The sequence below is a fragment of the Bipolaris victoriae genome (assembly GCF_000527765.1).
Source record: "Bipolaris victoriae FI3 unplaced genomic scaffold scaffold_36, whole genome shotgun sequence".
Classification (NCBI taxonomy): domain Eukaryota; kingdom Fungi; phylum Ascomycota; class Dothideomycetes; order Pleosporales; family Pleosporaceae; genus Bipolaris; species Bipolaris victoriae.
The window spans coordinates 214,722-241,038 of NW_014575356.1; the positions used below are offsets into that span (position 1 = coordinate 214,722).

Here is a 26,317-nt window from a genome sequence, read left to right on the forward strand (position 1 = left end):
GTGAGACAGGATGCCACCCCGCCACAGAAATGCTACATACGTCCTATGCGATACCTCAACACTGGTACCTAGGACGCTCATTCGCGCGCTTTGCTAACGATGCAGACAGCGTGTACTACACGTCCCTGAATGTGCCTGCCCCAGAGCGATAAGGGGTTGCTTTTTTGGACCCAGAGCTCTCTATTCTTTTGTTCCGAATGTGGATCCATATCTCCCTCACGCGACTGCTGCTGGGCTTCTCCATCAAGATCCGGGTATTTTGAGGGGTATCCCAAACGGAGAAACCAATGCCTGTTGATACAGCGCCGTTGCCTCGCCTAGCACCGTTAACAAGCTCTGGAAAGAATCTCGGCGTGCCCGCAAAAGTACCACGTTTGGCACCCACTACGTTGGCTGTTACCGGGTGCGAGGCCACCCTAAGGCCAGCGGTCGCTGTTTGTCTCTTTCCAGTCCTCACTAACAAGTCCTTGGCACTCAGACGCCTCACTTCTGACTGGGTAAACATGCACCTTTGTCCTGCGCCAATGTTTGATCGCGTAAAAATTTGCCTTCAAGGCCAATGCAACACCCAAGTATCGGATATGTCCTTGTCAGACCCATCTTCGCTTCATATTCTGGAAGAAAATAGCGCACCGGAAGTTGTTGGTGCCCCTGGCATTCCCGAAGCCATCTCCTCTCGTACGCGGTCTCGAGTCTTGCATGTCGTTCTGGCATGAGACTGAACCCGTAAGGCGACCAACCAGCGTACTGCTCTTGCCCAGCCAAACCATGACGACGGCCAACCTCGGGAACCAAGGCCGGCCTGCTTCGGCGCGCATCATGGTGTGCGGCTCTCGCTAGTGCGGTCACTCCCGAAGAAGATCAACGTCAGACGTCACTGGGACCCTTTCTCCGCATCACCACGCCTCTTGACCATGGGGTCGACTGCATGGGATTGTTGTGCTGTGTTTCGAATAGGTGCGGGTCGATTTGACCTTGCGAATCACGATGCTAAGCACCTATTCTCTTACTAAAAGCTTCGTTTGCACGGCTTCTGGGGAGACCCACATGCCCTAAGTGGATATACGGACCACCAGTCTCCACGCGTGAGAAAGACCCTGTTATTTTCACTATCTGGCCATTGGCGCACAGTCCCGATTGGGGATGCAACCTTTCCGCGACGCGCTACGACAAGCTACCGTCCTTGGTAGTACGTAATTCACCAAGTCTTTGGGCCTCTCCACACTGTGCCGTACCCTTTAATCTCGCTCTTTACTTGTATTCATAACTTCTTCGCATCTTCACATCTTTCCAGCGTCATCAATTCAACCTCAATCTTTGCCAATTCCTTCATACTTCTTTTCACTAGACCCATTCCTCCAACTCTGTATACGCAGGCGTAAGTGCTTGATTGCATCTTGAATCATGGACGGGAAACCTCTTGCGTCTGCCCATGGCAACCTTCCTAAGCAACAAACACATGATGTCGACGACAAGCCCAAAGCTACTGATGCTCCCCCGATATCCGCCCAGCGACCCACAGTCACCCTTGCAGCAGACCCGACCCACGATCCGGAAGACCCTTTGCGACATAAGACCATAGCAGACTCTGAAAAGTTCGATTCCGCATCATCTCAAAACGACACAAACCTAGGCGACGTCGCAGATATCCGAAATGCCAGCATCTCTCCCAACAATACTCCAGCCAAGAAGCTGAACACGACCCAAACCGTCATCATCTTCATGACAAACGAAATTGGAATTGGCATTCTGTCATTACCCAGTGCACTCAACACGCTTGGTTTCTTCCCAGGTATCGTGGCCATTATTGGTATGGGTATGCTCAGTCTGTATACTGCTTACAACCTGATTCAATACTGGCGAAAATATCCTTACATGCTGAACATTGTTGACTATGGGCGCGTCCTTGGTGGGCCCTGGGTCGAAGCTGTGTTTGCCATTGGCTTTCTCATCAACATGGCGCTCATCAGCGCGTCGGCTGTCGTCACCATCTCCATCGGTCTCAACACGATTAGCGAGCACGCAACTTGCACGGTTGCCTTCACAGTTGTCGCGGCTGTCGTCATGTGGGCCATGTGTGTACCTCGAAGCATGCGCTTTGTATCATGGGCCTCGTGGCCTTGCACATTCTCTATCTTCGCCGCCGTCCTCATGGTCATGGTCATTCTGGGTGTCCAAGGCCCACGGAACCCGGAAGCGGCGCTCAATCTCAAGGCCATCGGTAGCCCGACTTTTACACAAGCTGTTTCTGCATTCCTCAACATTGCATTTGCTTTTAGCGGTAACCAGGCATTTCCGACAGTCTTGGCGGAGATGGAGAACCCCTCCCGCGATTACCCCAAGGCTATCATTATCGAGAAGTGTGCGACAACTACCATTTACGTCATTGTTGCTGCAGTTGTGTACGCATTATCTGGAGAGCAAGTCGCATCGCCCGCACTCGGCTCGCTTCGTCCCGTCATGGCTAAAGCCTCGTACGGAGTTATCTTCGTGGGGCTCTTGGGCACTGGTCTTATTTTTGGTAAGAAACATCTCGGAAACCACATTATGTTTCCTACTGACATATATCCTCAGGTATGACAGCAGCACGCTACCTCCACATTTACTTTGTCCGCCAAGTCAGCACCCGCCAATCCAAGCAAAACAAAACAGGCACCATTGTCGATATCACCTCCAACGACAACACCTCCAACCGCCGCCGCAATCCTGTTGCCATCACAGACGTCGGCAAGAAGACTGATTGGTTCATCTGGGTGTTCTCCGTATCCCTCTTCTGGATCACCGTCTGGATCCTCGCCAATGCGATCCCAGTCTTCAGCTCCCTCCTCAATATCTCCGCCGCTTTGCTTCTCTCTTGGTTTACCTGGGGTGTCACCGTCCTCTTCTGGTTCGACCTCAACAAGAACGGCAAGTGGCGCTCCAGCAGCAAGAAGATTGCAACTGCCGTTTTCAACATCTTCATCATGTGCGTGACGCTGTTTATGGTAGGACCCGGCATGTATGCTAGTATTGATGCGTTGATGAATACGTTTGCGACGACAAAGGTCAACGGGGCGTTTACTTGTGCTGATAATAGTATTTTGTAGTTGTATATATATTCTACTTGGGTGCTTTGCCCTTCTTCGTCGTTTGGCGAGGGAGACTTGGCGAGACGATTTTATTTTCATGTTGTTTTGAATAGACGAATAGACGATTTAGTTCTTGTTATCACTATTGTCCTCATTGGAATCTTTGCTTTGTATCTTGGGATCAGATTTCTGCAGCAGAGGTCGCACAGCATGGATCTTGCTGATGACATTTAAATATGAACGGTATACCTTTGCGCTAGTAGTCATGGAGCAACGTAAAGACTGAACTAAGAATGAGTCTTGCTGGTCATTGAACAGAAGACGGGTGGTCGACGCATGAAGACGTAACATTATCTGGCTCCTTGTATCACTGGTCTCGAATTGGGGCAGGGCAACCCAAGATACGTGTATAACATGTAGGTTACTATCGTGTGCGGGTACGTCGGCTGGTGGGGCAACGTGGGGTGACGTGCTTGCGTCATAGCGGCTCGGCTTCCGGCAGAAAGTTGTTGTACAGCTTACCATCCTCCAACGTACCACATCGAATTGAAAATGTCGGGCGCATTTGACAAACTCCTAGCCAAGGGCAAGGCAAAGCTCTCCGAGTTTACGGGTCCATCGTCGGGCGGCCATCACCAGCAAGGCTATCCTGGCCAGGGCTATCCAGGCCAACAACATCAGCAAGGTTATCCACCGCCTCAAGGCTACCCTCAAGCTCAACAGGGCTATCCGCCGCCAAACCCGGGCCAGTACTCTGGCGCTCAGTACCCTCCACAGTATCCGCCGCAAAACCAACAATGGGGTGCGCCTCCGCAGCAACAGCAATGGAATGCCCCTCAACAACAGCAATGGGGTTCGCCGCCTCCGCAGCAACAACCCTTTGCACCACCACCTATCCCACAGGGAAGTAAGCCGCACACACCACAGCCTGGCAGTCCTCCACCTATACCTCAGAACCGCCCTCCATCTGCGCAACCGCCGCCGCCACAGAATATTCATCCACCATACACCGAGAAAGTATACTGGAGGCCATCCTTCGACAAGTCCACCCCCGTGTCACAAAACTTCCGCCACGAGATCGGAGACCACGGCTGGGGTAACAATGAGAAGCAAATGTATACCGACAGTCCCGAAAACTCTTTCCACCACGACAACCGCTTAATCGTGCGCGCCCTGGTCGGCCCCGACAAATGGACCTCTGCCCGCCTAACCTCTCACCAAACCCTCTCCCGACCGCGCGGCTACCTCTCCGCAACCTGTCTTCCCCCCTCCGCCCCCGGCATCTGGCCCGCCTACTGGATGCTCCCTGCCGACCCCTTCAAATGGCCCACGGACGGCGAAATCGACATCGCCGAGAGCTGGAACGCCGAAACAGAAAACCACTCCTGTCTCCACTGGGGCTCCTACACGGGCGAAGACGCCCAGAAACACCGTGTCGTCAAGACCTCGCTACCCGATCTCGCCCGCCAGCCGCATACCTACGGCTTCGCGTGGATCGAAGAGGAAGGCATTCCTGGTTGGAGAGGCCGTATGATTTGGTATATTGATGGCAGACCGGTCATGAAGGGGAGTATACCCGAGGGAACGCGGCGTATGGAGGATTTTAGGATTTTGATTAATATTGCTATGGGAGGTACGGTTAACCAGGGCAAGTTGCCTGCTGAGGGGTATTATGATTTTGTGATTAGTGATCTTAAGATGTGTGAGGAGCCCGTAGGCGGGTGGCATGCGTTTGAGAGGGATTGGGGGTGTACGCCTGAGGGGAAGGCGTTGTGAGTGTGGCGTGTTACCTATCATCGTCATAGAATCAATCTTGAAAGTAGTATTTTTTCCGATTCACTGGGTGTTTTCTTTTCTTATCTAGTCTATCTGGAGATTTTGATAATCTTTACCTCGGTTCATCTCTTTTCTATTTTCCTTTTCTATCTTTTTTTTCTCTCCCGCTTCTTTTTTCCTTCTTCCTTCCCCCCCACCCGTCCACCTCCTTTTTCCTTTTTCCTTCTTTCCCCTCAGATCCCCCGCGCCACTGATCTTCCCACGAATCCTCCCCGGCAGCCGTCTCGGCCCAGAAGAGGCTGATACAAACTACAGCCGCCACAATCTGCACATAATGTAAAAGTAAGAAATACGATCGCGATTGATCGGCCGATATCACGTGGCGATGTGGAACGTGGCGGGTTGGAAACGTGTGGGTCATGGCGGCAGAGAGAGAGAGAGAGCCCTGGGGAAGGGCGAGACTTGGTGGTTGGCTTTTGCTTATTTGCGTGATCAAGGGGTTTGGGGGAGACGGGATGGCGCGATGGGAGAAGATCTACTAGGCACGGGGAACTTGTAGTTTGCGTATTCTCTCCATATTACCTGTAGTAGTCGCGAGTCAGATACTACTACTACACTTCTATTCTCGAGTAACCATGACCTACCAAAAAAAAACATTCTATACTGCTGGGCCACATAACTCCCTCTTCAAAACAACCATGTCAAACTCCCCCTTACACCCCCACACCCCCGGTCCTTCGGTCCTGCGCCTGACTTCGCTCCAGCCGCGGCGCCGCCAGTACGCGCCGTTGAGATTGTCGGCGACGAGGAGCCAGAGCGTCACCTTTCTTTGCTCCCTTTCTTCCACCGTACCAGAAGCACGCGTAGTACACAGATAGTAGTCGCCCAGAAACCCCACCAACTGACTCGCAAGCCCGCGCCCAACAAACCTCTCATGCACACACACCGTTTTAATCTCCCAACCACCTTCCCTAGTAGTAGCCCCTTCGCGGTGCCAACCACCCTTCCAGGGTATAGCCGCCGCACAAGCTACCATTTCCCCTTGCTCCTCTTTCCCTTCAAAATCATCAAGCGTACTAGTCGAGCGACCAGAAGAATAGTATATAACAGCGACCACACTCCGCTCATCTCCTATCATCTCACATAGCTCGTCTGCAGAGTCGAAGCGCGGGACTGTAGCGTCCCAGCGCGGGTCTGAGGATGCTGAACGGTAAAAGGCCGAGTTTATGAGGGAAGTTAGGGCGGCGGAGAGGGTGGGGGTGGATTTTATGAGGGAGGAGGTGTAGAGGGTTGGTTGGGAGAGGGATGGGGTGGTTGAGGGCATGGTTGGTGATGCGGTGACGGTTTAGATTGGGGAAGGATGGAAGGGAGGGTTTGGGTTAGAGGCATGTGTTCGGGGGTTTGTACTACTATGAGTCATCGAAGAGTTTTTTTTTTCTCTTTCTCTTCTTGATGGAAAAATTGTCGTTACTTGACTTTTGAAAGGGCGTGGCTTGTCAAGATACGCACCTTCCTGTTTTGAAATGGTCAGAAGCGTTCCCTCTCACTTGTTTTGCGTTTGGCCAGAGAGTTCACGGTGAAGAGAGCGGCGTTATTCTGCATCATAACACAAGACCCTTCAATGATATAACATGACTTTCATTATTGCTACATAACAAACAAATGCTTTTGAGCAAAGGAGCGAGACAGGACATTTGGTATAGAACGGGAAAAAATGATAAAGGAAAAAAAAACCAAACGGAACAAATGCCCACCTGCGGCACCCCATGGGGAGAGAAAAACCAAAGAGCCAGCCTAGATTGATACAACCGAGAAAACACATTGCGACAACAACCGGTGCTGGTGGCCAGTCCCAATGGACGGCGTTTCGTAGACATAAAACTCCCGGTGAGAGATGAGGTTTTGAACAGGAAGGAGGATAACAGTGCGCTAGTGACATGATACATATTCGTAGAATGGGGCATGCGCTGCATGCGTCGTCATTACCAAGTCTGCCAGCTTGGTCGATGATGGCTTAGGGTTCGTGATGGGAGTGGTGTGGGAGCCCGCTGAAATGTCGCTTTTTCTACTGCCGGTACGGGAAGTACCGGACTCTTAGGAGGTTCCGCGACGGTGGGAGAAACGGGTTGTGCTGTCAAAGGCTCATGAGCAGCAAATGCTGGTGATGTAGGGAGCGGTGGAATAGCAGTGAGAGCGTCATTGTCAAAGCTCCTAGGCGAGTATACACTTGATGTACCGGAATTGCGTGTGGTGTAGAGACCAAGTTCAATGTCGTCGTAGTAGTGGTCGACAATGTTGTCATCGGTCGTCGATAAAACAGGTCTTTCAGCAGGACTTTCAGGTACGCTACTTGCTGGTGAGTGATGAACCTGCATGTCTTTTTGGACAAGTACACCGCCGTGAGAGTCTACCGTCATACCGGCATGAGAGTCAAGGTATCCTCTTGTACTACGCATCCCGCTTTCGTTTCCGGTCTCAAGTACCGAGCTTATCTTGCTCCATAAGCTAGACTTGCTTGGTCTCGATGAGCCGTTTGGGCTAGCACGGTCTTTGGAGTCTACCGGTGTCTTGGTTCGTGATCTTGACGTGAGCTTCTCCTTGAAGAAATGCTTGAAGAAGACTTTGAGGGCTGGCGCATTGGCGCATAAGGAGCCAATGTGTAGCTCGAGGAGAGAGGTGAGGAAAAGGTCGTACGTGGCCCATGTGATATCGTATGTGTTATAAAAGGCGTGCCAGCTGTAGTACGCACGTAGCGCGCCCAGCGCAACGACGCCGTAACCCATGGCAAAGATGCCGAACAATGCCAGTTTCTGTCGTAGAGGAATCTGGAGGTTCCAGTACAGAAACGTAGGTAGGATAGCAGTGAGAAGATCTTGCGTCGCCGAGATGATGCTGGCGGCGAGGACGTCGGCACCTTCATCAAAGCAATGGAACTCGTACCCTTGTAGCTTTTTGATGGGGTCAAACTGCTCCCAAAACGCCTCTATCGGTTGGCAGCCGACAATAGGAGCAATCGTCAGGGCGATACTGTAGGCAACAATGTATACAATCGCAACCCAGGTTGTCCAGAAAAACCCCCGTGATACCACACGAGATGACAGTCTGCGATAGAATAGAAGGATAGACACCTTGACCAACCCAGTAGCGACGCAAAAGATAGTCTCGGTCGCCAAAACGTATTTTCTAGCAATGACCGCGCGCCGTGGGTCGGAATAGATGTCCAAATCCCAGATGTGTCTGTCAAAAGCCTGCTTGGTCGCTGACACGTGTTAGATGGTTTTCTTTAACGGGAACATCCAACTTACCAAGGGGATACAGTGCTGTCAAAGCAATTGTAGGTGGCTACAACTGTCAGCATAGAAGAGTCGTAGGGTGGATGGAACCGACTATAGATGCCAGCATCAGCCAATCGTCCACTCCTGCACTCTTCTGGTGGTATACCCTAACCCATAGCCTGACGAGACAAAAGCACACACTGAGTGGTCCCAGGATATAGGCCAGTATGATGATAGCGTCTGATCGCAGCTCTGGGTTCACAAAGTTGGGGGCCGGCCAGTTCTGTGAGACCTCCAGAGGAGGGTGAAGTCCACCAGGCATTATGGAAGAAAGAAAAGATGCTCTGCTATGTTTGAGATGTTTGAGGTGTAGCAGAGGTCAGTGACGTTTTCTTTTCAGTGAAGGCATGCCTCCCATATGTGCCTGGTGGCTTTGGCTAGCCAAGACGTTCTGAGTAAGTAAGGGACGGGGTGTCGTAACAGCTTGACTAGGGCTATGGAAAAGTGGATAGACTACAAAAAAAGAAAATAAAGGGCCCAACCAATGCACAGGACCATTGAATAATCCACCACGGTAGTATCCCGCATGACCGGTACTTGAGAGAATTGCCAGCTTTGGAGTCACTTGCATACACTAGCCCGTAACGCGGAGATCCCATGTAAGCTATACATCGCTCAGGGCTCGGGTTCGCATGAGAATTTCTAGTCGACAGGGGCATGCCATCTGTCGCCGGCCTCTGACATGCCCGTCGAGACGGATGTGCTCAACGTGCCGAAGAGATTTCTCGACCGATTGATCGGTGAAAAAACAAGGACCACAGTGGAGATGAACGGGCGTGATTTTCTTCATTTGTCGAAGTTGCTGACGCATTATTGCTTTTTACACAGTAGATTTCCACTGTGGTTTGGGTAAACGGATGTAGGTTCTCAACCCGCAAAGGCACTGGAATAGCCTCTGTCATCTACATGTTTCTCTCCCCATGAGGGTCTTGAGTCAGTGCACCGTGTTTGAGAGCTTTTCAATTTGGAAAGACTCATTAAACGTCAGGATTTGGAAGCCGGCAGCGGCGCAAGCGGGGCTGATATGGATCCAGAGGGCGGAAGTCGGACACTCCCGCCAGTGTGGTCCTGGTCGACGATTTGCCCGAGGTAGTGCCAAGCGCTGAATGAAATCAACTGTTGGTCGAACCATTGCGGGCGTATGGGCTGCACAGACCGGAAGCGTCACTGCACCGTTCGCGGGACATAGATATACCAGATCTCTTATCCCCGGTTGCCGGTCTATATGTATGCACCTGCATCCAGATCGGGAACCCCCAAAAGACGGATGCCACAGTGACAGCTCGTGGCCCACAAAATGCGACTCTCTGGGTAGAGTGGCGGAAATGAACGGGCTGGAGTACATGTATGATTATGCACTGTAGAGAGGTACGAGTCCGACTGATGCAACCTGCGCAGCGATTGCCACGAAAGGAATTCTTTTGCCGGGTTTGCAAACCTGAAGCAAGAAAAAGTAAAAAGAAGCTGCCGTTAATTACGTCTAGACGTCCAGGCGTCCCAGCGTTCGTTGTGACGGGGGCCTAGCTGCAGTGGGCTTGACAAGCGAGAGGCGTGGGTTGGGAAAGTGGGGGGAGGGCGGGAGGCGAAGTCAAAGTGACGGCCGTGTTGCAAAGGATGTTTCGAATGTTTAGTAATATTGAATTCATGCGATTACTGATGTGATTGATTTGCTTCCTGATCAGTATGTCTGCACTCTGCCGAACGGAGTGATGCAGGTTGAAATGGACTGGTGGATAGTTTTGTCTTTGAGTGTACACTATTGCCATCGGAAGAAGCCGCGTGTTGCATGCGGCCCATACATGGGTGACTGACCTTTTTTCTTCTTCACAATCTGGAGTATAGAAAGAGGTTAGAGTCCAGGATGTTCACATCTACGTGAGACGATTGGAAGGGCCGGATAGCTAGCATTCCAGCGGGAGAGGCAGAATACGCGTCGACTGGCCAGCATTTTGACATATATAACACAATTTATGACGTTTCGATGGCAGCCATCAAAGCAAGCCTTGGAATCGTCGGGTCAGGTGTGGCTCTTGGTGCTGCAGGAACTTTTGCAAAGGGTATGGGCTTGTGCGTCCATGTTTGCTTTTGCTGAAACATGCCGGAGCGCCGTTGACTAGCGTGCAGCTGACAGCGGCCTGCCGACATGAACTGGGCAAATGCGTCAAAGCTTCGGATGTAGCCATCCGCTGCTGGAACCGTTTACGGGGCAAAAACAATGTATGCTTTTTTTTTAATAGCAGCATTGCTGACCCCTAGCACGTGTCGCAGGTTCACAGTGAATTGAAATCACAACACTTTGCTTTGTCGTATAAGAGGCGGCGGCGGCGGCGGCGGCGAGACTCCGCTCTGGCTATCACTACGATGTCAGCGGGAAGTAGTATGCGTAGCGTCGCATCCCAAGACGGAGGTGACGACTGCTATACGATGGCAATGCATCTCGCCCCATCTGCGCATACTGAAGGATTCGATCGATATCGGTGGCTGGCGTGCAGCGCGGGGGCGAGCGGAAACCTTCCCGGCGTGGACCGAGTGCGAGTGCCAAAAGTACAGTCTTGCGGGGCGCAAAAGAAAAGTACTACATATACAAGTATGTAGTATTGTTAACCGGCTGCGGACCTCGGTGACAGGTTTCGTTTTCGCCTGAGCGGATGGAAAGGGGAAGTGGATGCGGAGAAGGCTCTTCTAACCCGATACCAAAACTGCCAATAGTAACAGTTCCGGCTGTGCAGGCATCATGGTAGCACAGAGGGAAAAGAACACGTTCTTAACATGTGTGGGTAGCCGTGTACTCTACTTGATGCCGTCTTGTTTGTCGAAGCTATGACTCCGGAAAGATCATCACGCTCCATCTCATGATAGAGTCAGGTTCCGCTCAATAGAATTCTGCCTATAGTCATTCACAATACGTAGTAGTATACTATTCTTCTTTAACCTTATCTGTCTTCTCTTTATCCTTCCGTGGAGGAGTAGCTAAGCTTGGATAAAGTAACTAGCAGACAAAAGTGATGAATTGTCTGTCTAGGTCAAAGAGAGCTCGAACGTAGCTTTTATCTATATGTTCGGAGATGTAATCTACCGAAACCTTCTTCCTATCCTCCTAAGTATCGGCCCGCTCGAGCTCAGCCATAGTTCTAACTCCTTCACCTTCCGCATCTGTATTTCAAGCTTACTGAGCTTGGAGACTGGTAGAGCTTAATCGCGACAACTCCTTTAGCTTCTTTGAAGGGTTGAAAGACACTGGCGAATGTTTTAGATACGGACTATTCCCCCCTAACCATAGGGTCATTAGCGAGGGAATTTGTGATGAACCGGTTGTAACAGATTTTGGCGGTCTGTTGAATATCCAGTCTTCTACCATCAGGTTGGTATGCAGCCCATCCGTTGTATACTGGTGCTCTGCCGAGAAACCTCTGCCACTCATCAAATGAGCATCGAACTGGAGGTATTATACATGAACGCCAACCACCCACACAGCTACTTTTGCTTATATCCCAGCTCAAGCATCTAAATCCAATAGTTTGGAAGGCGGGGCGGTTAAGACCGTTAATCTGATATGCCAGAAACATCCAAATCCGGCCTAAACATTCTTGGTATCCACCCCCGGAGACGATAGCGAAAGAGTAAGATAGAGTTAACAATCGGAGGATCCTCATCGCGTAAGCGTTTTGCTGAGCGAGGGAACTTTAGAAAAGTCAAAGGCTTGATAACGAGATAGTGAGATAAAGAGTATGCTTTATCCTTTGGGCAAAATGTTGGGCTTGCAGGACAAAGGAGCTGACAATACACGACAGGTGGCAAGAGCTTAGGGGCCACTGCCGACCTGAGGTGGTGTGCCCTGCCTTCTGCAATCAGGGAGCAACGACGTTTGATCTTGCCTAAATACTTAGGGCCTATCTACGGGTGACGATTACGCCCCAAAGGTCGGAATTCATAACCACTAAATTCAAACTTGAAAATTACGAAACTAAAACTTTTATAATAAAGACTAGTACTATAAAAGAAGAAGATGGAAGTATGATAGCTATACTGGCTGCCTATATAGCTATCAATCTGGCTGATCTGGCTGCACGGAGTGCCCATATATACGCTCATCGATCTGGCTGCACCAGATCAATGGGGCCTTATTACTGAAGACTAGGCGTAGGTAGTGCAGTACGTATGTGATGTGTATGTCCCTAGCTTGGCCGAGTGGACGCAGAATAAAATAAGAGGGGCTCACTGAAGGCATGGTCTGTGTGGCACTGTTATTAATGGCGGGTGGGGCGTTGTGATTGGGCCATGTTGCACAAGGGGTGTTCCGAGGACCTGCGGATCTGCTAGGCGGTTGTTAGAAGGCTCGTGTACTCAGTACTTGTGTACATACGTACGAAAGAGAAGAAGGAATGCTACGTAATCACTCCCCCGGCTGCGAGCCGAATCAATGCCAGGCGCTGATGCACAGTGACGGCAGTGCTTTGGTGTTGAGGGGCTTACCGAGCATGTTGGTCGAGTGACGTATGTGCACGGCAAAGATTTGTTCCTGTTGCGCCCGTTCTGCCCACCAATAAACTTCGGCCGCGCCTCACCGCCTGCGCTCGGTCAGCCACTTATGGCTTACTCAGCCACACTTCCATACTCGAACCCAAACTTTTTTTGCTCGTTTGGGTGGTGACACAGCAATGGTCATGGCTAGATCGACGACACTATCGGGCCCACAGCTATGTGCTCGAGTATATGGAGTGTCTCTCTTTCCAATGGCCGGCTGCAACAATAGGGCCGTCAAGCTGCGACACCAGCCGCGCCCAACTCCCGGATATACGACAAGACTAAATAGCCCTCCCGTCGCGTACTAGTAGGCAAGATCCACCAGCTCCACTACGATCGTCCGACGTCAGGCTCGAACTGTCGGCATTGAGTGGCTAGTTTCGGGCTGCCCAAGATTGTTTTCTTTCCTGCACTCAACCACCACCAAAAACTGCTGCCAGATTTGGACCAAAGACAAGCGTGCCACCACCATGCAGGAGGAAGACTACGAGGTTCTGCGCAACGAGGCCAATGCGAATCCAGAAGTCTATTCAACATGGGATCCCAATCGCCAGTTTCGCGAGCAGTACCACCAGCGCCACATGCACGACCAGACTCTTGCTGAGCGTGAGCGCAACATTGCAGCCCATGAGCGTGGAGAGCGCAGAGCGAGCGAGTCGCTAGCCCCACGCGAGGAAGAAGCAACACCTGTGAGAGAGGAAGTAGAGGAAGTCGCATCGCCTCTGTCACGCCACAGCACATCCTCTACCTCGACTACGAGCTCTACAAGTTCGGCCTCGACACATGGCGCCCGCCTCGAGGAAATCCGTACCGCACATTCGACGCCCGCACGCGATCGCCGACCGACTGTCAACTCGCAGACCTCGAGCGCAAACTACCTCACCCTGCACCCTACCGAACGTCACCCTGAAGCCATCCGCCGCATAGAAACACATCGCAGCCAGCATGCAGGCACCGTTGGAGCCTCTCCATCCGATTCACGTTTGTCCAGAACCCTCACACGACGTCGCACCGAGAAGCCCCTGCCCAACCTTGGTGCTGGCAAGCCGTTTCCTCCGCCTCTGCCCGACAGGGAAGAATATGTCGTTGAGTTTGATGGCGTAGATGACCCACTACACCCGCAAAATTGGCCCATGAAGAAGAAGCTAGGAATCGGTGCTATGCTGGCTTTTGATGCGCTCGCTGCCACCATGGGCTCCAGCATCTTTTCAGCTGCAACAATTCCCGTCTCTCGCCAGTTTGGTGTCGCAAATGTTGTAGGCACGCTGGGTACGAGTTTGTTCGTCTTTGGATATGCCTTTGGACCTTTGGTATGTACATATCCACGCCACGCAACCAGAGACATAACGTACTAACAACCTGCAGATGTGGGCACCTTTCTCCGAGCTATACGGCCGAAAACCTCCTCTCATCATCGCCGCCCTTGGATTCGCCATCTTCAGCATCGCTGTCGCCGTAGCCAAAGATCTCCAAACCATTATGATTTCCCGTTTTTTCGCCGGTCTCTTTGGATCATCACCACTGGCCATTGTCGCAGCTGTCTTCGCCGACATGTTTGACAACCGGCTCCGTGGTCTAGCTGTCGCCGTCTTTTCTGCCACGGTTTTCATGGGTCCTTTACTTGCCCCGTTTATCGGTGGCTTCATTACGCAAAGCTACCTTGGATGGAGGTGGACCGAATACGTTTCGAGTTTCATGGGATTCCTGGCGTTTGCGTTACTGTTGTTCTTCTTGGAAGAGACGTACCCACCCGTCATACTCATCAACAAGGCAAGCGAGCTCCGACGTCGAACAAAGAACTGGGGTATACACGCAAAGCAAGAGGAGATTGAGGTTGATTTTAAGGAGTTGATTATTAAAAACGTCAGCAGGCCCATGCGCATCCTGTTCACAGAGCCCATCGTCTTACTCATCACCATTTACATGAGCTTTATCTGTAAGTCCAAGAAATGTGGTCCTTCGCTTCAGGGCGGTATGCTAATTCTACCAGATGGCCTGCTCTACCTCTTCCTGACTGCCTATGCTCTCGTCTTCCAACGTGTGTATGGCTGGAGTGCTGGCATCGGAGGCCTCGCGTACTTTGGTATGGTCGCTGGTGAAATCATTGCTTTTATCGTAGTCGTATGTGACAACCCACGATACGCCAAGAAGCTGGCTGCAAACAACAATATTCCTGTCCCAGAGTGGCGTTTACCAATTGCCATGGTCGGCGGCGTCCTCTTTTCTGGTACGTATTCGTCTAACAAGGTTTCGGTTGACCCCTGCTAACGCACAACAGCCGGCCTCTTCTGGTTTGGTTGGTCAGGCTACACTGGTAATGTCCACTGGATTGTTCCCGTCCTTTCTGGTCTCTTTACTGGATTCGGAATCTTCTCTATTTTCCTCTCTTTGCTCAACTACATTGTGGACGCCTATCTCATGTTCGCTGCTTCAGCCATTGCCGCAAACACGTTTATGCGCTCCATGTTTGGAGGCGTATTTCCCCTTTTCGCTACCTTCATGTTTGAGGGCATGGGCATCGAGTGGGCAAGCACACTACTTGGATGTGTAGCCGCAGTGTTGGTACCCATGCCTATATTCTTTTACTTGTATGGAAAGAGGATCCGAGCCAAGAGCAAGTTTGCACCGGCGCCGGATATCGTCCAAGACAGAAAGAGAGACGAAGAGAGCAAAGGATCAGAAGTGGCTGAGAGTGGAGAGACGACAGAACGGGAGAGTATGAACGGCGAAAACGGAGGACTGCACCAGGAGAAGAGCAAGGAACAGTAAAGGTGTTTGAAGGCGTCAAATCTTCTCTTCTTGTACATATAATAAATCATTAGACCTTTAATTCAAGCGGCATTTTGCCCGAAGCTCCATTTCTCATGCGCCTCGATGGAGATAGATGTAGTGCCAGAGTGCACAACAGCATCGTTTTCAGTAAGCCGGGCCTGTGGCAAAGGAAGGTTAGCCGAGGTGCAGTCTAGTCTTGGAATAGAGATCGGGCCGTATGAGAACGAGTCCCCGGACGACAGTCCTCCAGGTCTGCCCCACAACACCTACCCGTGACGCAGACACACCCAGCATTGGGGTCGTGGGGCAAGTATGGTCTGTCGTATTCGTTGGAAATGGTATTTCTTCCGGATTTCAGAGAAACGTATAAAAGGCTTGCACGTCAACTGCATATCTCGGCACTCAACACCCTCCCATAGGCACCTCATTTCGGACAGCCCTATTTCTCACTTAAGCCTTACATCATATTAATACCGCCAACATGTCTATGTCAGTGGAGGAATGCCAAACGCCACGTGCTGGCTTTCCCAAGCCGGTGCCTGATACGCCCGCCAATGTGATGCAACAATTCAGCATGAAGGGCAAGACCATTGTCGTCAATGGAGCCGCTGAGGGCATTGGCGGTGCCGTCGCAGATGCCATGGCTGAAGCAGGAGGCAACGTAGCCCTATGGTACAATTCCAACAGCAAAGCCATCGAGCGTGCGGAGACCCTAGCAAAAGAGCACGGCGTCAAGACAAAAGCGTACAGCGTCGACCAGACCGATGCCGCTGCCGTAGAAAAAGCCGTCAAGCAGGTTGTCGAGGACTTTGGCCGCATCGACTGCTTCGTAGCAAATGCAGGTACAGGAGATAGCAAGCCACTACTCGACCAAACACTAGAGTCCTACCACAACCTCATGCGTGTCAACGTCGACGGGCCAGTCTACTGCGCCAAGTACGCCGGCGAGGTCTTCAAGAAGCAAGGATTCGGCAACCTCATCCTCACATCGAGTATCTCGGCCCACATTGTCAATGTGCCCGTTGACCAGCCAATCTACAACGGCACAAAAGCTTTTGTGTCGCATCTGGGCAAGTCGCTTGCACGCGAGTGGAGGGAGTTTGCGAGGGTGAACATTGTTAGCCCGGGATTCTTCGACACGAAGATGGGTGCCGGTCCACTGGTTATTAACGAGGGACTGCGCATGATTCCTCTTGGACGACAGGGAAATGTTAAGGAGATCAAGGGTCTGTTTTTGTATCTGGCGAGCGATGCGTCGAGTTATATGACGGGAAGCGATTGTATTATTGATGGTGGATATGTGCTGCCATAAGGCAGGGATACGAGATGCAGATGAATTTATGAGTTGATGAGCTGAAATTTTGTTCTTTGGTACATGGTCCCTAACTCAACCCACGTGGCAATAGTGATGTCTGACCAAATCTAGTACTAAGCACTACACAAAATGGCCTTTGAGGTATGGAACCAATCTCATTTTTTGACATAAGGCTTATATTTGCTACCTAAGGGGTCTGCTCGTCAAAACTACCATCCTTCCTCCATGCTCAAGGTTAGCATTTCTTCCACTTCCTCCTTCCCCCTTCCCCACAACAACAAGCAATGTCCTCAAAGCTGTGTGAGCCCGACTGGAATAGCAGTGACTCGTAGAGTACGTCATAAAAATCTACCACAGCAATGCAGAACTAACTTTGCCCTCCTTGTAGAGCGTCTGCATTCCACTGAATGGGCCTTTGCGTTTGCTTTAGCTAAAATCCCTCAAGATGCTGCTTCCATACCGAAATCCTTGGCGGTATAGCAGTCACGATGGCATAGCTGTGATCCTCTCGAGATTGACAGTTACTACTCTGGCTATTGATGAAACAAATTGATCCAAACAAGATGGTCTAATTCTTCCTAAGCAGTACGGGACTCAGTGTTCGCAATGAAGCTGATGAAAGACCAACCTCATTGCCAGTCACCAAGAGAAATGCTCACCTCACCGTGAACGCATGGTCACCTCGACCCTTGATCACTGCGAGTTTTAACTATCACCGGCGTTTTGTCCTGCAGCAGAAATTTCTTGCTCACCTTTACTTGTCCGTGGCTCTCCAAGGGTATATATATATTTATCTTCGCTCGCCCCACTGTTCTCGTCCTTTTGCTACCCACAATTGGAGGCTGATAGTCCCAAGGAAGCCTTTTGATCAAGCTGAACAAATCTTTCAAGACACAAGAAGATTCCAGCTATCTAGTCCAGACGCAACTCGCGCAGCAAGCTCCCTTCTCCACCACACTATAGACCACAATTCACGTCCTGTCAAGTTACAGCAGAGAACTGACACATATCAACATGGCGTAGGTACCCCCCGCTCCCTGTTGTTGTTTTAATTTAGATTTTCTTTTCGTGTTTTTGTTGTTGTTGTTGTTGTTGTTGTTGTTGTTGTTGTTTTTGCATATATTTTTGTATGATATTGGACCTCTGGTAAGCATGAAGCGAACCTTGTTGACAAGGGAAGACCAACTCGCTCTGGCTCGACTCCTCACCCTTCCTCGACTTCTCGCCGCGCCGCTGCGGCCGGCATCCAGAAGCGGTCAGTCAAGAGAAGCACAAAACGCCAAGCTTCTACAGCCGGTACAAACACGACAGAGGCAACTGAGGTTGCAAAACGTGAAGGTGCAAAATCCTCCCGGTTCCTGGATCTCCCCGGAGGTAAGTACCACTGATTCCAACGGCGAAAGTCAGTCCAAGCTAAATAATCACAGAGATCCGGAATAGAATTTACGAGTACATGCACGCCGAGAAGACCCAACTCGTGCTCGTTCACCGGCCACGCATCGCCTCTCTACGCCCCCGTACCAGACTTGACCGAAGCCGCACCCTCGCCTCAGATATCACCGCCCAGGAACACGACGAAAGACTGTCAAGCGACAGCAGCATCACCAATGGTTCCGAGAACATTCCTCGAGAAACTAACCGTCCATTTTGGGGCTTGACGCAGGCGAGCCGACAGCTCAGGTGGGAGTTTCGCCCTCTCTACTTGACCAACCAGGAGATTGGCATTGACGTGGCCAACATACCCCGTTATGTCAAGGCCTTCTACCTCTCTGCCGACAAAGAGCTTGCCACGATCGGTCCTTCAGGAGAACGCGAGTCGACCCTGTCTTTCGCCGGCCATGTCACGGTCGCAGTTGGCGATACGGCCACCAAAGAAGAACGTGGCCCAAAAGGCATCGAAGTACTACCTCTGATTGAGGTTTGGGCAAACGGCTTCTCAATGAAGGTTGGGTTCGGTCGCTATGGGACGAGTGGCTACGCAACGGATGGCTACCAATGGCACGGCGATGTAGAGACAAAGGATTTGTAAGTCGCATGCACTTTTCAACCTAACTAGGCCTTTGCAAGGAACATATGTGCTGACTGTATTACAGCTACCGCCTCCTTGGCCGTCAAGTTCAGAGAGACCAGACTTGCTCAGACACGAACGAGCACTGGGAAGAGCTTCTGCGCTGCCGGTCTCTTGCTTCAGTCCGTATCCATCGCGCTCCACCAACAAGATACGTTTCAACACCAGGATGTGCCATCCCTCAAGATCTCCTCGCGGTCTCTACTCCCATACCCGCCGCGAATGGCATCTACCCGCCAAACGTCCAGATGTTCCGTGTCCCAGTGGTACCAAACCCATACATACACATCATCTTCAGGAGGGAGAGGGCCGAACCCTGGATGACAGAGTTCAAGTCCGAAATCCCCGACAATTGGCTGGCTCAGCACGGCTTTAAAGATATGGACCATTTCGAGGTCAAGGTGGGCGTTGAAGAGTAGGATCATGAGGAGGAGTTTCTCGCGCCGCAGATTCTTTACATCCTGGAATTCCGTCACGCACGCACTGCACTGCATATGAATGGTAAGTACGAATAGTTTTTTTCTTTCATTCATTTGGGCGCATATTTTCGAAGGGACTTTTGATCATTGAGCACTCTTGTTACTGGGGGGTATTGATCCGACTGGAAAAGGACATGGGCATTCACGAGGAGGTGTATACGGTGTATCGACGTGAGGGGAAGGGTGATGATCCAGCGGTGTAATGAGTGGAGGGCAATGATTCGATGGTATACTCAGTGATGGAGGGATGGTTCGACGACATATAAAGTGAGGAGGGGAATGGTTTGGTGGTATACGCAGTAAAGGAGGGGTGATTCAGTGACATACGGTTGGCGACACATCTCGCAACATCGAACTCATCGCTGGTCTGCTCTTCGGGTGTCTATCGAGAAACGCTACTTGCATTCGGAATACCAGTCGCGCTACAACAACAAATACACACATTAACACACATGATATCCATGGATCCATTAACACGTCTTGCCTTGCCGTTGTGCCGATAGACGAAATATATTTTGCTTTTCGAAACCGAATGGGCAGATAACAAGGAGCACTCGGCCGCGCTACAGCCCCCGTTGTGCGGCATTGTCCAATGGGGATGTTGTTTTGCTGAGCGGAGTGTGCTTCAGGAAAAGCAACCATGACGCACACACCGATGCAGCCAGCGGTTGTCACTAAAAACAAAAACCATGAGTGCTGGCAAGAGATAGCCGTGGAATCCTGTTCAATATCTGCATAGAATATCGATGGTAATGGTCCAGGGCCCTGTCGTGAAGACGCCAGGCACGTGCTCTCTCGTCATTCCCCGCTCGCATCCCCACCCTACCCTGGAAGCCGAAACTCCTGCAACCGTCATCGCCACCGACGCGTACGCGAAATTTCTCAAACAACAGGCCAGTATGGCGTATCCACACACATCCATATTCATTTGTACCGCTAGGGTCGTTGGTGCGCCCCTGAACTTTATGTTTCCAATGTGCAACCTGTCCCCCTGCATTCGCGCCATGAGACGGAGACTGTCGAATGGGTGGACAACAGCTGTATCTTGCATCAACTGGCGTCGAGGAGGTGGCAACGCCTCGCGCAGTGCGATTCTTTTCCCACGGGCCATTGTTCAATGAGATACTCGATAGAGTGATGGTCCGCCTTCCGCTAGTCCAAAACACCCAATGGCGCATGCACGTCCAAGCATCCCCTGCTACCGTGAGGTCATTGACCAGGATGAGGACCAGTTCCCACACTTCCCACACACTCACTACCACTGTTCAGCAACCCTTGTCCGGATGTGTTGTTATCTTTAGCAACTACACTACAGCAGCCGACAACTCATGAAGCTTTATGTCGTTCAGGTGTCATTTAGCCAATAACTTTGACGACGTCTTTTGCTGCCACTACATTCCCGACCCAGACCCAGACATCCCTCCACTAGCACCAACCGCAGACATGTCGCGACCACAAAGCATGCCCGACTTTACGGCTCTTATGGACTCGTCCAAGTCCCTATTTGAGCAAACAACCACCTCGAATTTTGAAAGACGCATACACAGTCGACGACAGACGTCGCCAGAGCGAAGAACCCAGTCCACACGCAAGAAACCCAGCATCTCGCTCGCAGCTGGCTTGATGATGAATACAGAGTCTCCGTTGGCTACTGGATCGATGTCGCCACGCAAGTGGAGTGATAGTCGACCTCCCGAAGAGAAACGGGTAGAGACAGAGGAAGGCGAGACTCTCTTCTATGCCTATGCGAAGCGAGTAAGTGGTGTTTGCTGTATTCTTTGCGACACTATACCTGGACATCCAGACTGACAGAACCCATAGAGCGACTACCCATCCTCGCCTCCGTACATCCTCACATTCGCCTCGGCTGCCGTATGCTCACAATGGTGGCAACTTGTCCAGCAAAACTACCCTTCGTCCGCCCGCCGCCCGAGCCCCCAATTCTTCATCATGCGCAGCGAAGACATGGAACTCATACAAGACGACCTAAAATTCTTCGACCTCCGCAACAAATGGTTCTACTCCTCCCAAGATAGTCCCACCTGTTCCCCCGTTGTCCTTCCCATCCAACACGCCAACGGCACACTCGCCCTCCCACCTTCTCCTCCCCCGTCCGAAGAAAAGCCAAACACCACCGCCCTCGACAGCCTCGCCGAAAGCCTCACCCGCCTCGCCAACATTGTCGAAACAAACGCCGAACAAGTCCACGCCCTCTCCGTCGCCCAATCAACCGGCCTACAAGCAATGCAAGAAATCAACGAATCAAACAGCATCCAGATAAAAGCTATTTCCGCTTCCCAACTCAAATTGCAGTCTCTCGTTGACCAAAACGCATCCCACTACATCGCCCTCTCCAACAAACATTTCAAATCGCAAGAATCAACGCGCCAAGCTCAAGAACGCAGCCAAAAAGCTCAGGACGAAGCGAAAGATCTCCTCACATCAACGCTATCCCACGTCAATTCCCTAGCAAAAGCGCAATCAGACCTCGCGCAGACGTGCCAATCCATGATACAGAGTTTCGAGTCTTTCACACATAACAACCATAGCATGGTGGGCTCTGATGCGGCGAGTTTGCACTCAGTGGGGTCAACAACATCGAGTGGGGTGCTTGCGAGTCGGATTAGTCCGCCGCCGAGGAAGCTGAATCGACGGGTAAAAGGAGTGTGGTATGAGTATGATAATACTGTGCCTGGGACTGGGACGACGATGGTGCGGAAGAGGGCCGATTCGGTGGGCGTGGAGACGCCGCCGCCGAAGAGTCCTGTGGCGTTGAAGTCGTGAGGTTCATTCTCAATTCACGGAAGGGTGTTGTGTACGATATGTGATGGGTTCTTTCAATGTCTCGTTGATTGTTTAGCCAGGTTTGGTGTTGAGGCGTTTGGGAATTTTGTATGCTACAAAATCGAATCGTATGGCGTTCTACGGGGGTTGCTGGAGGGAATTCGAAAAGTTTTCATTCATATCAACCAAGTAAATGATTAGTTTCTCAAACTTCATCTGTCTTACGACTTCTCCGCCAGCTGCATAGCTTCCTCCACCAACTCCTCCAGCGTAACCTTGGGCAACCCCAACTTCTCATTCCAGACCTGCTGCTCACCCGGAAAATCGTACCCAACATCTACATCCGCGCCGAAACTCAATGCCAGGAGTCCAAACGTCGCACTCGCATCTCCACTCTCATACTTCTTCTTCAGCGCCTCGATCTCGGGCTTACTCTCCTTGTCCTCGATCCTGAACGTCTCCCCACTCACCTTCTCCAAGGCGCCCACAATTTCCCTGATGCTAACCATGAAATCGCAGAGAAAAATCTGCTTGTTAGCCGTCTCATCTGCGTGGAGCAACACCTGCGCAACCGCCCTGCCCGTGTTCTTACTCGACGTAACGGCAAACTTGTTATTGCCTGAATCCCACACCTTTGCCGTCCTCGCCTTGACATCAATCCCGAGGAAATTCCCAGATTGGGCGGGATTCAGCGCCCAGTCGAGCCAGCTACCGCAGCAGATACTACTCCACGTCATCTTACCCCCGCTCTTCTCGCAGGTTTCGATAAGGTAGGATAGCATATCCCCCTTGATGTCGTAAGTAGGTACGAGAGCTCTCGCCCGTGGATCCAGGTTATTCGCGCCAAACTCGCTGGGGATGAAGCGTTTCACGCCTGCCGCGAGCGCGGCGTCGATGAGGCGGAAGGCGAGGCTGTCTTTGCCGCTGGCTGTGACGGGGGCAGTAGATAGGGCGACGACGATGGCGTCTTGGCCCGTGAAGAGGGTGGTTAGTTCAGCGGTTGTGAAGGCGTCTGAGATGGTTTTTACGGGGATGCCCTGGGGGAAGGTAGCACGGGAGCTGGCGCGCGTGCCGATTGTTATTTGGAGGGTGGGAGAGGCGAGGAGTGCGGTCAGGATGGGGCGGCCGACCGAGCCTGTTGCGCCGAGGATGAGGACTTTTTGGATGGACATTTTGGGGGTGGGGATAGGGATTTGAGAGAGTTGGGGAGGCTGGCTCTTGGATGAATGCTCAAGAGTTGGTGATGTGCGAGCTGGATAGTGCTGTATGATGAGCTTTTTGATATTCTCATCATGACCTTTTATATCTGTTCAATCTCATCTTGAATCCTACTTTCAAATGTCGTCAATTCGGTCTTTGGCGGAGCTGTAGTTTCGTTCGATGCCACTATACCACAAACGTTGTTCATTTCTAACTGCTGCATCGGCCGCTGCATCGTTACTTTGCGCCTCGGCGATTATGGCTAATTACTCAGCTGAGGTCTATAACTACCGAGATTGTGTGACTTCAGCATGGTCAGGTGGAGAATAGTAATCAGCACGTGACAACTAGGGTTGATGCGGTATAGTGGCCCTGTATAGTGTCTGTCTATGCAGCCGCGGTGATGTGGTAATCATAGCAACGTGTTGTAAGCAGCGATTTCGTCATGCCATGAAAGCCCTCAAGACTTCCTCGGCCATGGAGTAACCTGAAAAGATTCGTGGGCGGAAATGAAGTCGTGTCCCTGAATCTTTAGACCGGATACCGATAGTCATAAGATAAGTGCCAAGTCATCCAGATTAGATCTGGAACAACGTCCTGCAAGATGGCTAAACGGCTCACCAGACAAGTCATGTTTCTTTTTTCATTTCTTTTCTTGCAGAGAGGTGGGTGGATGAGATGTAGAGTACGTGCGGGGTTTACTTTTGTGCGATGTGACGACGGGATCGGGCCGCAGATTCCCCGGCGTTCCTTCTTGTCTTGCCGCATCACCACGGTATCATCTGGAGATCTTCATCATACCCAACCTTGTGCACGTTATCTGCATGCCTTTGCCCGTAGTCGGCCATTCAATACTATCGCCAAATGCGCACTTTGCCCAATCTAGCCACATTAATATAGCAGACACCAGCATCATGCTAATTTCTTTCTTGAAAGTGCCCCCAACCATACTATACCATGAAAAGAGCGGATCTTCACGACTGCTAGGCACCGTGGTGGGATTTTAGTATTGCTTCAGCCTTTCTCCACCATCTATCACCGACACCATACTTTCGGCTCTCCTGACATACCGTGGTACATGCACTTCAACCTGGCATCCAATCCCATCCATCTCCGCGCAGCACTACATGTAGTGCTCGAGTTACCTCGCCACCGACTACGTGGCTGCGGCGCGACCGAACGGTTGTGATCGACAATAAGTCGCAATTTTAGTTGCGGGAAGCATTACCAAACTTCTAACAAAGAGCTACTGCAAGTACATAGTGCCATACAGTTGATCCCCCTTGCGTGGGTGGATGCCATGGAACACAGGCGCTTAGCGCTTGCTCTCTCCGCCTTTGTGTTACAACCGCCTATTACCTTTGAATACCACGGAATGACCTTGCTTCTGCAATCCTTCTCGTCAAATTGCAGACCCATGGGAGATCTGGACGATCGCCATGCGGGTATCCACTCCAAGTCCTGATGTTATTGGCTGTCCTCCTTTGCGAAGTCCAGGTATCCATGGGGCTGGCGAAAGCGTAAGAAAAGTACGGTCAAGTGTTAAGTACTCCATCCCATCCATACCCCGCTCTAGCTCAGGATCTGTCCATGATTGGGTACGTCTCCAGCCTTGCTGCAAGATAATGAAGTATTGTGGATCTGTGTATACATACTCTACATTTTATTCTGCCGATAGCTATCATGCGCCATGTGTCGGTAATTGCCGCTCTATGCTTTTTCTTCTACAATAAGCATAGGTAAACGAGCCTGAAACAATGCAGCAGCACCTTTCACAGCAGTCTGTATGCACGGGAATCCTCTCGGAGCCGCACGACACGCGAGTCACCGCTTGTGAGGGCCTTTCACCGCTCACGTGCAGACGGATCGCATCTGTTAAGCAAAAGCACAAGCAACGTTTCCGATGGATAAGAGTGCTCAATAAAGAATGTGTCACAAGCCAAGTTTCCTGAATCAATCTAGTTGTTGGAGGTGTAGCTTTCCATACCAGGCACATGGCGTCAAGCCGGACAAGCGATTCAGAACACTCAACTACCCTATTTCATTGACAACATCCCCTAATAGGAAAGATCATGTACTACTCCACCCTTAATACATTGCCGATACCGTCACTGCAAGCCCCGAATTGCTTGGCTACAGCAGACTACCTATTCCCGAAATGGCGGTTGCAATAACCAAGGATGCCTTGTCATATCGTGCACGTTTGCTGTTACATCGTGCCATAAAATGCGGGCTTCAGGTGGACCACCCAGCATCTCTTCTACACATCATCATCAGCCACTGTGTACTCACCTGGCGATAGTTCAGATGTTGGACAAGAAGTAAACCCAGTTGTAGGTAATCTCGCCACGGCACTACTGTCGTGTATCTTAGTCAAACAGAAGTATTAGTAGGCGAGTCAAAGACTGCGAGCATGGCGCTAGGAGCTCGTTTGAGAGACTGACGACAAACTTGAGGCAGACAACGCGGCACGAAACGCCATTGGATACGCAACAAGAAACGTTTGTGGCGTCAGGGTACAAGCTCTCGGGGCCCGTGTTTGTACTACGACTACTGCATGAACTGTGAGAGGTCTAACATTAGCCAATATCTGTAGGTAGGGTAGTTCCGCATCTGTGCAGCCGATTGATGCACACTAATGCTAACCCTCCCAAGCCAAAACTTACCGAGTGTTTGTAGCTTATGCTACTCGTCAATTTCAACATACACTAATTCAGTCTGCAGCAAGCATTCTTGCCAGAGACGTATGAGAGCTCATAAAACGCAGATAGGTGGGGTCAAAGGTTGTTGATGGCTGGCATAGCTAGTCGGTCTTCATCATGACATGAGGTGGCGCTGGAAACGGATATAGCCTAGTTACAAGGTATGCCCTTGGCTGACTACAAATACCCAAGTTGCTCGCATACGACAGATGCGTGATAAACAAAGTCACGTTTACGCTACAGTCTTGAGCATTCGCCACCATGCTTAAGACGCCCACCGTGGATTCAAGTCTA

At 51.1% G+C, this 26,317-nt stretch overlaps 12 protein-coding genes across 12 annotated transcripts; 7 read left to right on the plus strand and 5 right to left on the minus strand.

Annotated features, from left to right (window-relative positions):
- Positions 1–115: 115 nt before the first annotated feature.
- Positions 116–508, minus strand: COCVIDRAFT_97407 (hypothetical protein; the record flags this gene model as incomplete). The annotated part of the gene is made up of 1 exon (XM_014701851.1): positions 116–508. A coding segment is annotated over one exon (393 nt), but the record flags the coding sequence as incomplete, so codon positions are not given.
- An 896-nt stretch (positions 509–1,404) lies between these two features.
- Positions 1,405–3,086, plus strand: COCVIDRAFT_37246 (hypothetical protein; the record flags this gene model as incomplete). Its single annotated transcript, XM_014701852.1, has 3 exons — positions 1,405–2,521; positions 2,575–2,628; positions 2,722–3,086. 3 exons carry the CDS (start codon positions 1,405–1,407, stop codon positions 3,084–3,086), a joined length of 1,536 nt encoding a protein of 511 aa, XP_014557338.1.
- Positions 3,087–3,620: 534 nt separating this feature from the next.
- On the plus strand, positions 3,621–4,844 carry COCVIDRAFT_97523 (glycoside hydrolase family 16 protein; the record flags this gene model as incomplete). The annotated part of the gene is made up of 1 exon (XM_014701853.1): positions 3,621–4,844. The coding sequence occupies one exon, from the start codon at positions 3,621–3,623 to the stop codon at positions 4,842–4,844; it is 1,224 nt and encodes a 407-aa protein (XP_014557339.1).
- A 62-nt stretch (positions 4,845–4,906) lies between these two features.
- On the plus strand, positions 4,907–5,098 carry COCVIDRAFT_97442 (hypothetical protein; the record flags this gene model as incomplete). Its single annotated transcript, XM_014701854.1, has 1 exon — positions 4,907–5,098. A coding segment is annotated over one exon (192 nt), but the record flags the coding sequence as incomplete, so codon positions are not given.
- Positions 5,099–5,502: 404 nt separating this feature from the next.
- Positions 5,503–6,168, minus strand: COCVIDRAFT_15481 (hypothetical protein; the record flags this gene model as incomplete). The annotated part of the gene is made up of 1 exon (XM_014701765.1): positions 5,503–6,168. The coding sequence occupies one exon, from the start codon at positions 6,166–6,168 to the stop codon at positions 5,503–5,505; it is 666 nt and encodes a 221-aa protein (XP_014557251.1).
- Positions 6,169–6,826: 658 nt separating this feature from the next.
- On the minus strand, positions 6,827–8,441 carry COCVIDRAFT_37248 (hypothetical protein; the record flags this gene model as incomplete). The annotated part of the gene is made up of 3 exons (XM_014701855.1): positions 6,827–8,103; positions 8,150–8,186; positions 8,232–8,441. 3 exons carry the CDS (start codon positions 8,439–8,441, stop codon positions 6,827–6,829), a joined length of 1,524 nt encoding a protein of 507 aa, XP_014557341.1.
- Positions 8,442–13,173: 4,732 nt separating this feature from the next.
- COCVIDRAFT_15483 (hypothetical protein) lies at positions 13,174–15,472 on the plus strand (the record flags this gene model as incomplete). Its single annotated transcript, XM_014701766.1, has 4 exons — positions 13,174–14,013; positions 14,069–14,639; positions 14,694–14,930; positions 14,982–15,472. 4 exons carry the CDS (start codon positions 13,174–13,176, stop codon positions 15,470–15,472), a joined length of 2,139 nt encoding a protein of 712 aa, XP_014557252.1.
- Positions 15,473–15,956: 484 nt separating this feature from the next.
- Positions 15,957–16,787, plus strand: COCVIDRAFT_97499 (hypothetical protein; the record flags this gene model as incomplete). Its single annotated transcript, XM_014701856.1, has 1 exon — positions 15,957–16,787. One exon carries the CDS (start codon positions 15,957–15,959, stop codon positions 16,785–16,787), a length of 831 nt encoding a protein of 276 aa, XP_014557342.1.
- A 1,017-nt stretch (positions 16,788–17,804) lies between these two features.
- On the plus strand, positions 17,805–19,277 carry COCVIDRAFT_15485 (hypothetical protein; the record flags this gene model as incomplete). Its single annotated transcript, XM_014701767.1, has 4 exons — positions 17,805–17,809; positions 17,971–18,164; positions 18,218–18,815; positions 18,884–19,277. The coding sequence occupies 4 exons, from the start codon at positions 17,805–17,807 to the stop codon at positions 19,275–19,277; spliced, it is 1,191 nt and encodes a 396-aa protein (XP_014557253.1).
- A 1,503-nt stretch (positions 19,278–20,780) lies between these two features.
- COCVIDRAFT_97593 (hypothetical protein) lies at positions 20,781–22,121 on the plus strand (the record flags this gene model as incomplete). Its single annotated transcript, XM_014701857.1, has 2 exons — positions 20,781–21,092; positions 21,159–22,121. 2 exons carry the CDS (start codon positions 20,781–20,783, stop codon positions 22,119–22,121), a joined length of 1,275 nt encoding a protein of 424 aa, XP_014557343.1.
- A 221-nt stretch (positions 22,122–22,342) lies between these two features.
- On the minus strand, positions 22,343–23,293 carry COCVIDRAFT_37253 (hypothetical protein; the record flags this gene model as incomplete). The annotated part of the gene is made up of 1 exon (XM_014701858.1): positions 22,343–23,293. One exon carries the CDS (start codon positions 23,291–23,293, stop codon positions 22,343–22,345), a length of 951 nt encoding a protein of 316 aa, XP_014557344.1.
- A 1,430-nt stretch (positions 23,294–24,723) lies between these two features.
- COCVIDRAFT_97414 (hypothetical protein) lies at positions 24,724–24,903 on the minus strand (the record flags this gene model as incomplete). The annotated part of the gene is made up of 1 exon (XM_014701859.1): positions 24,724–24,903. A coding segment is annotated over one exon (180 nt), but the record flags the coding sequence as incomplete, so codon positions are not given.
- Positions 24,904–26,317: the final 1,414 nt, after the last annotated feature.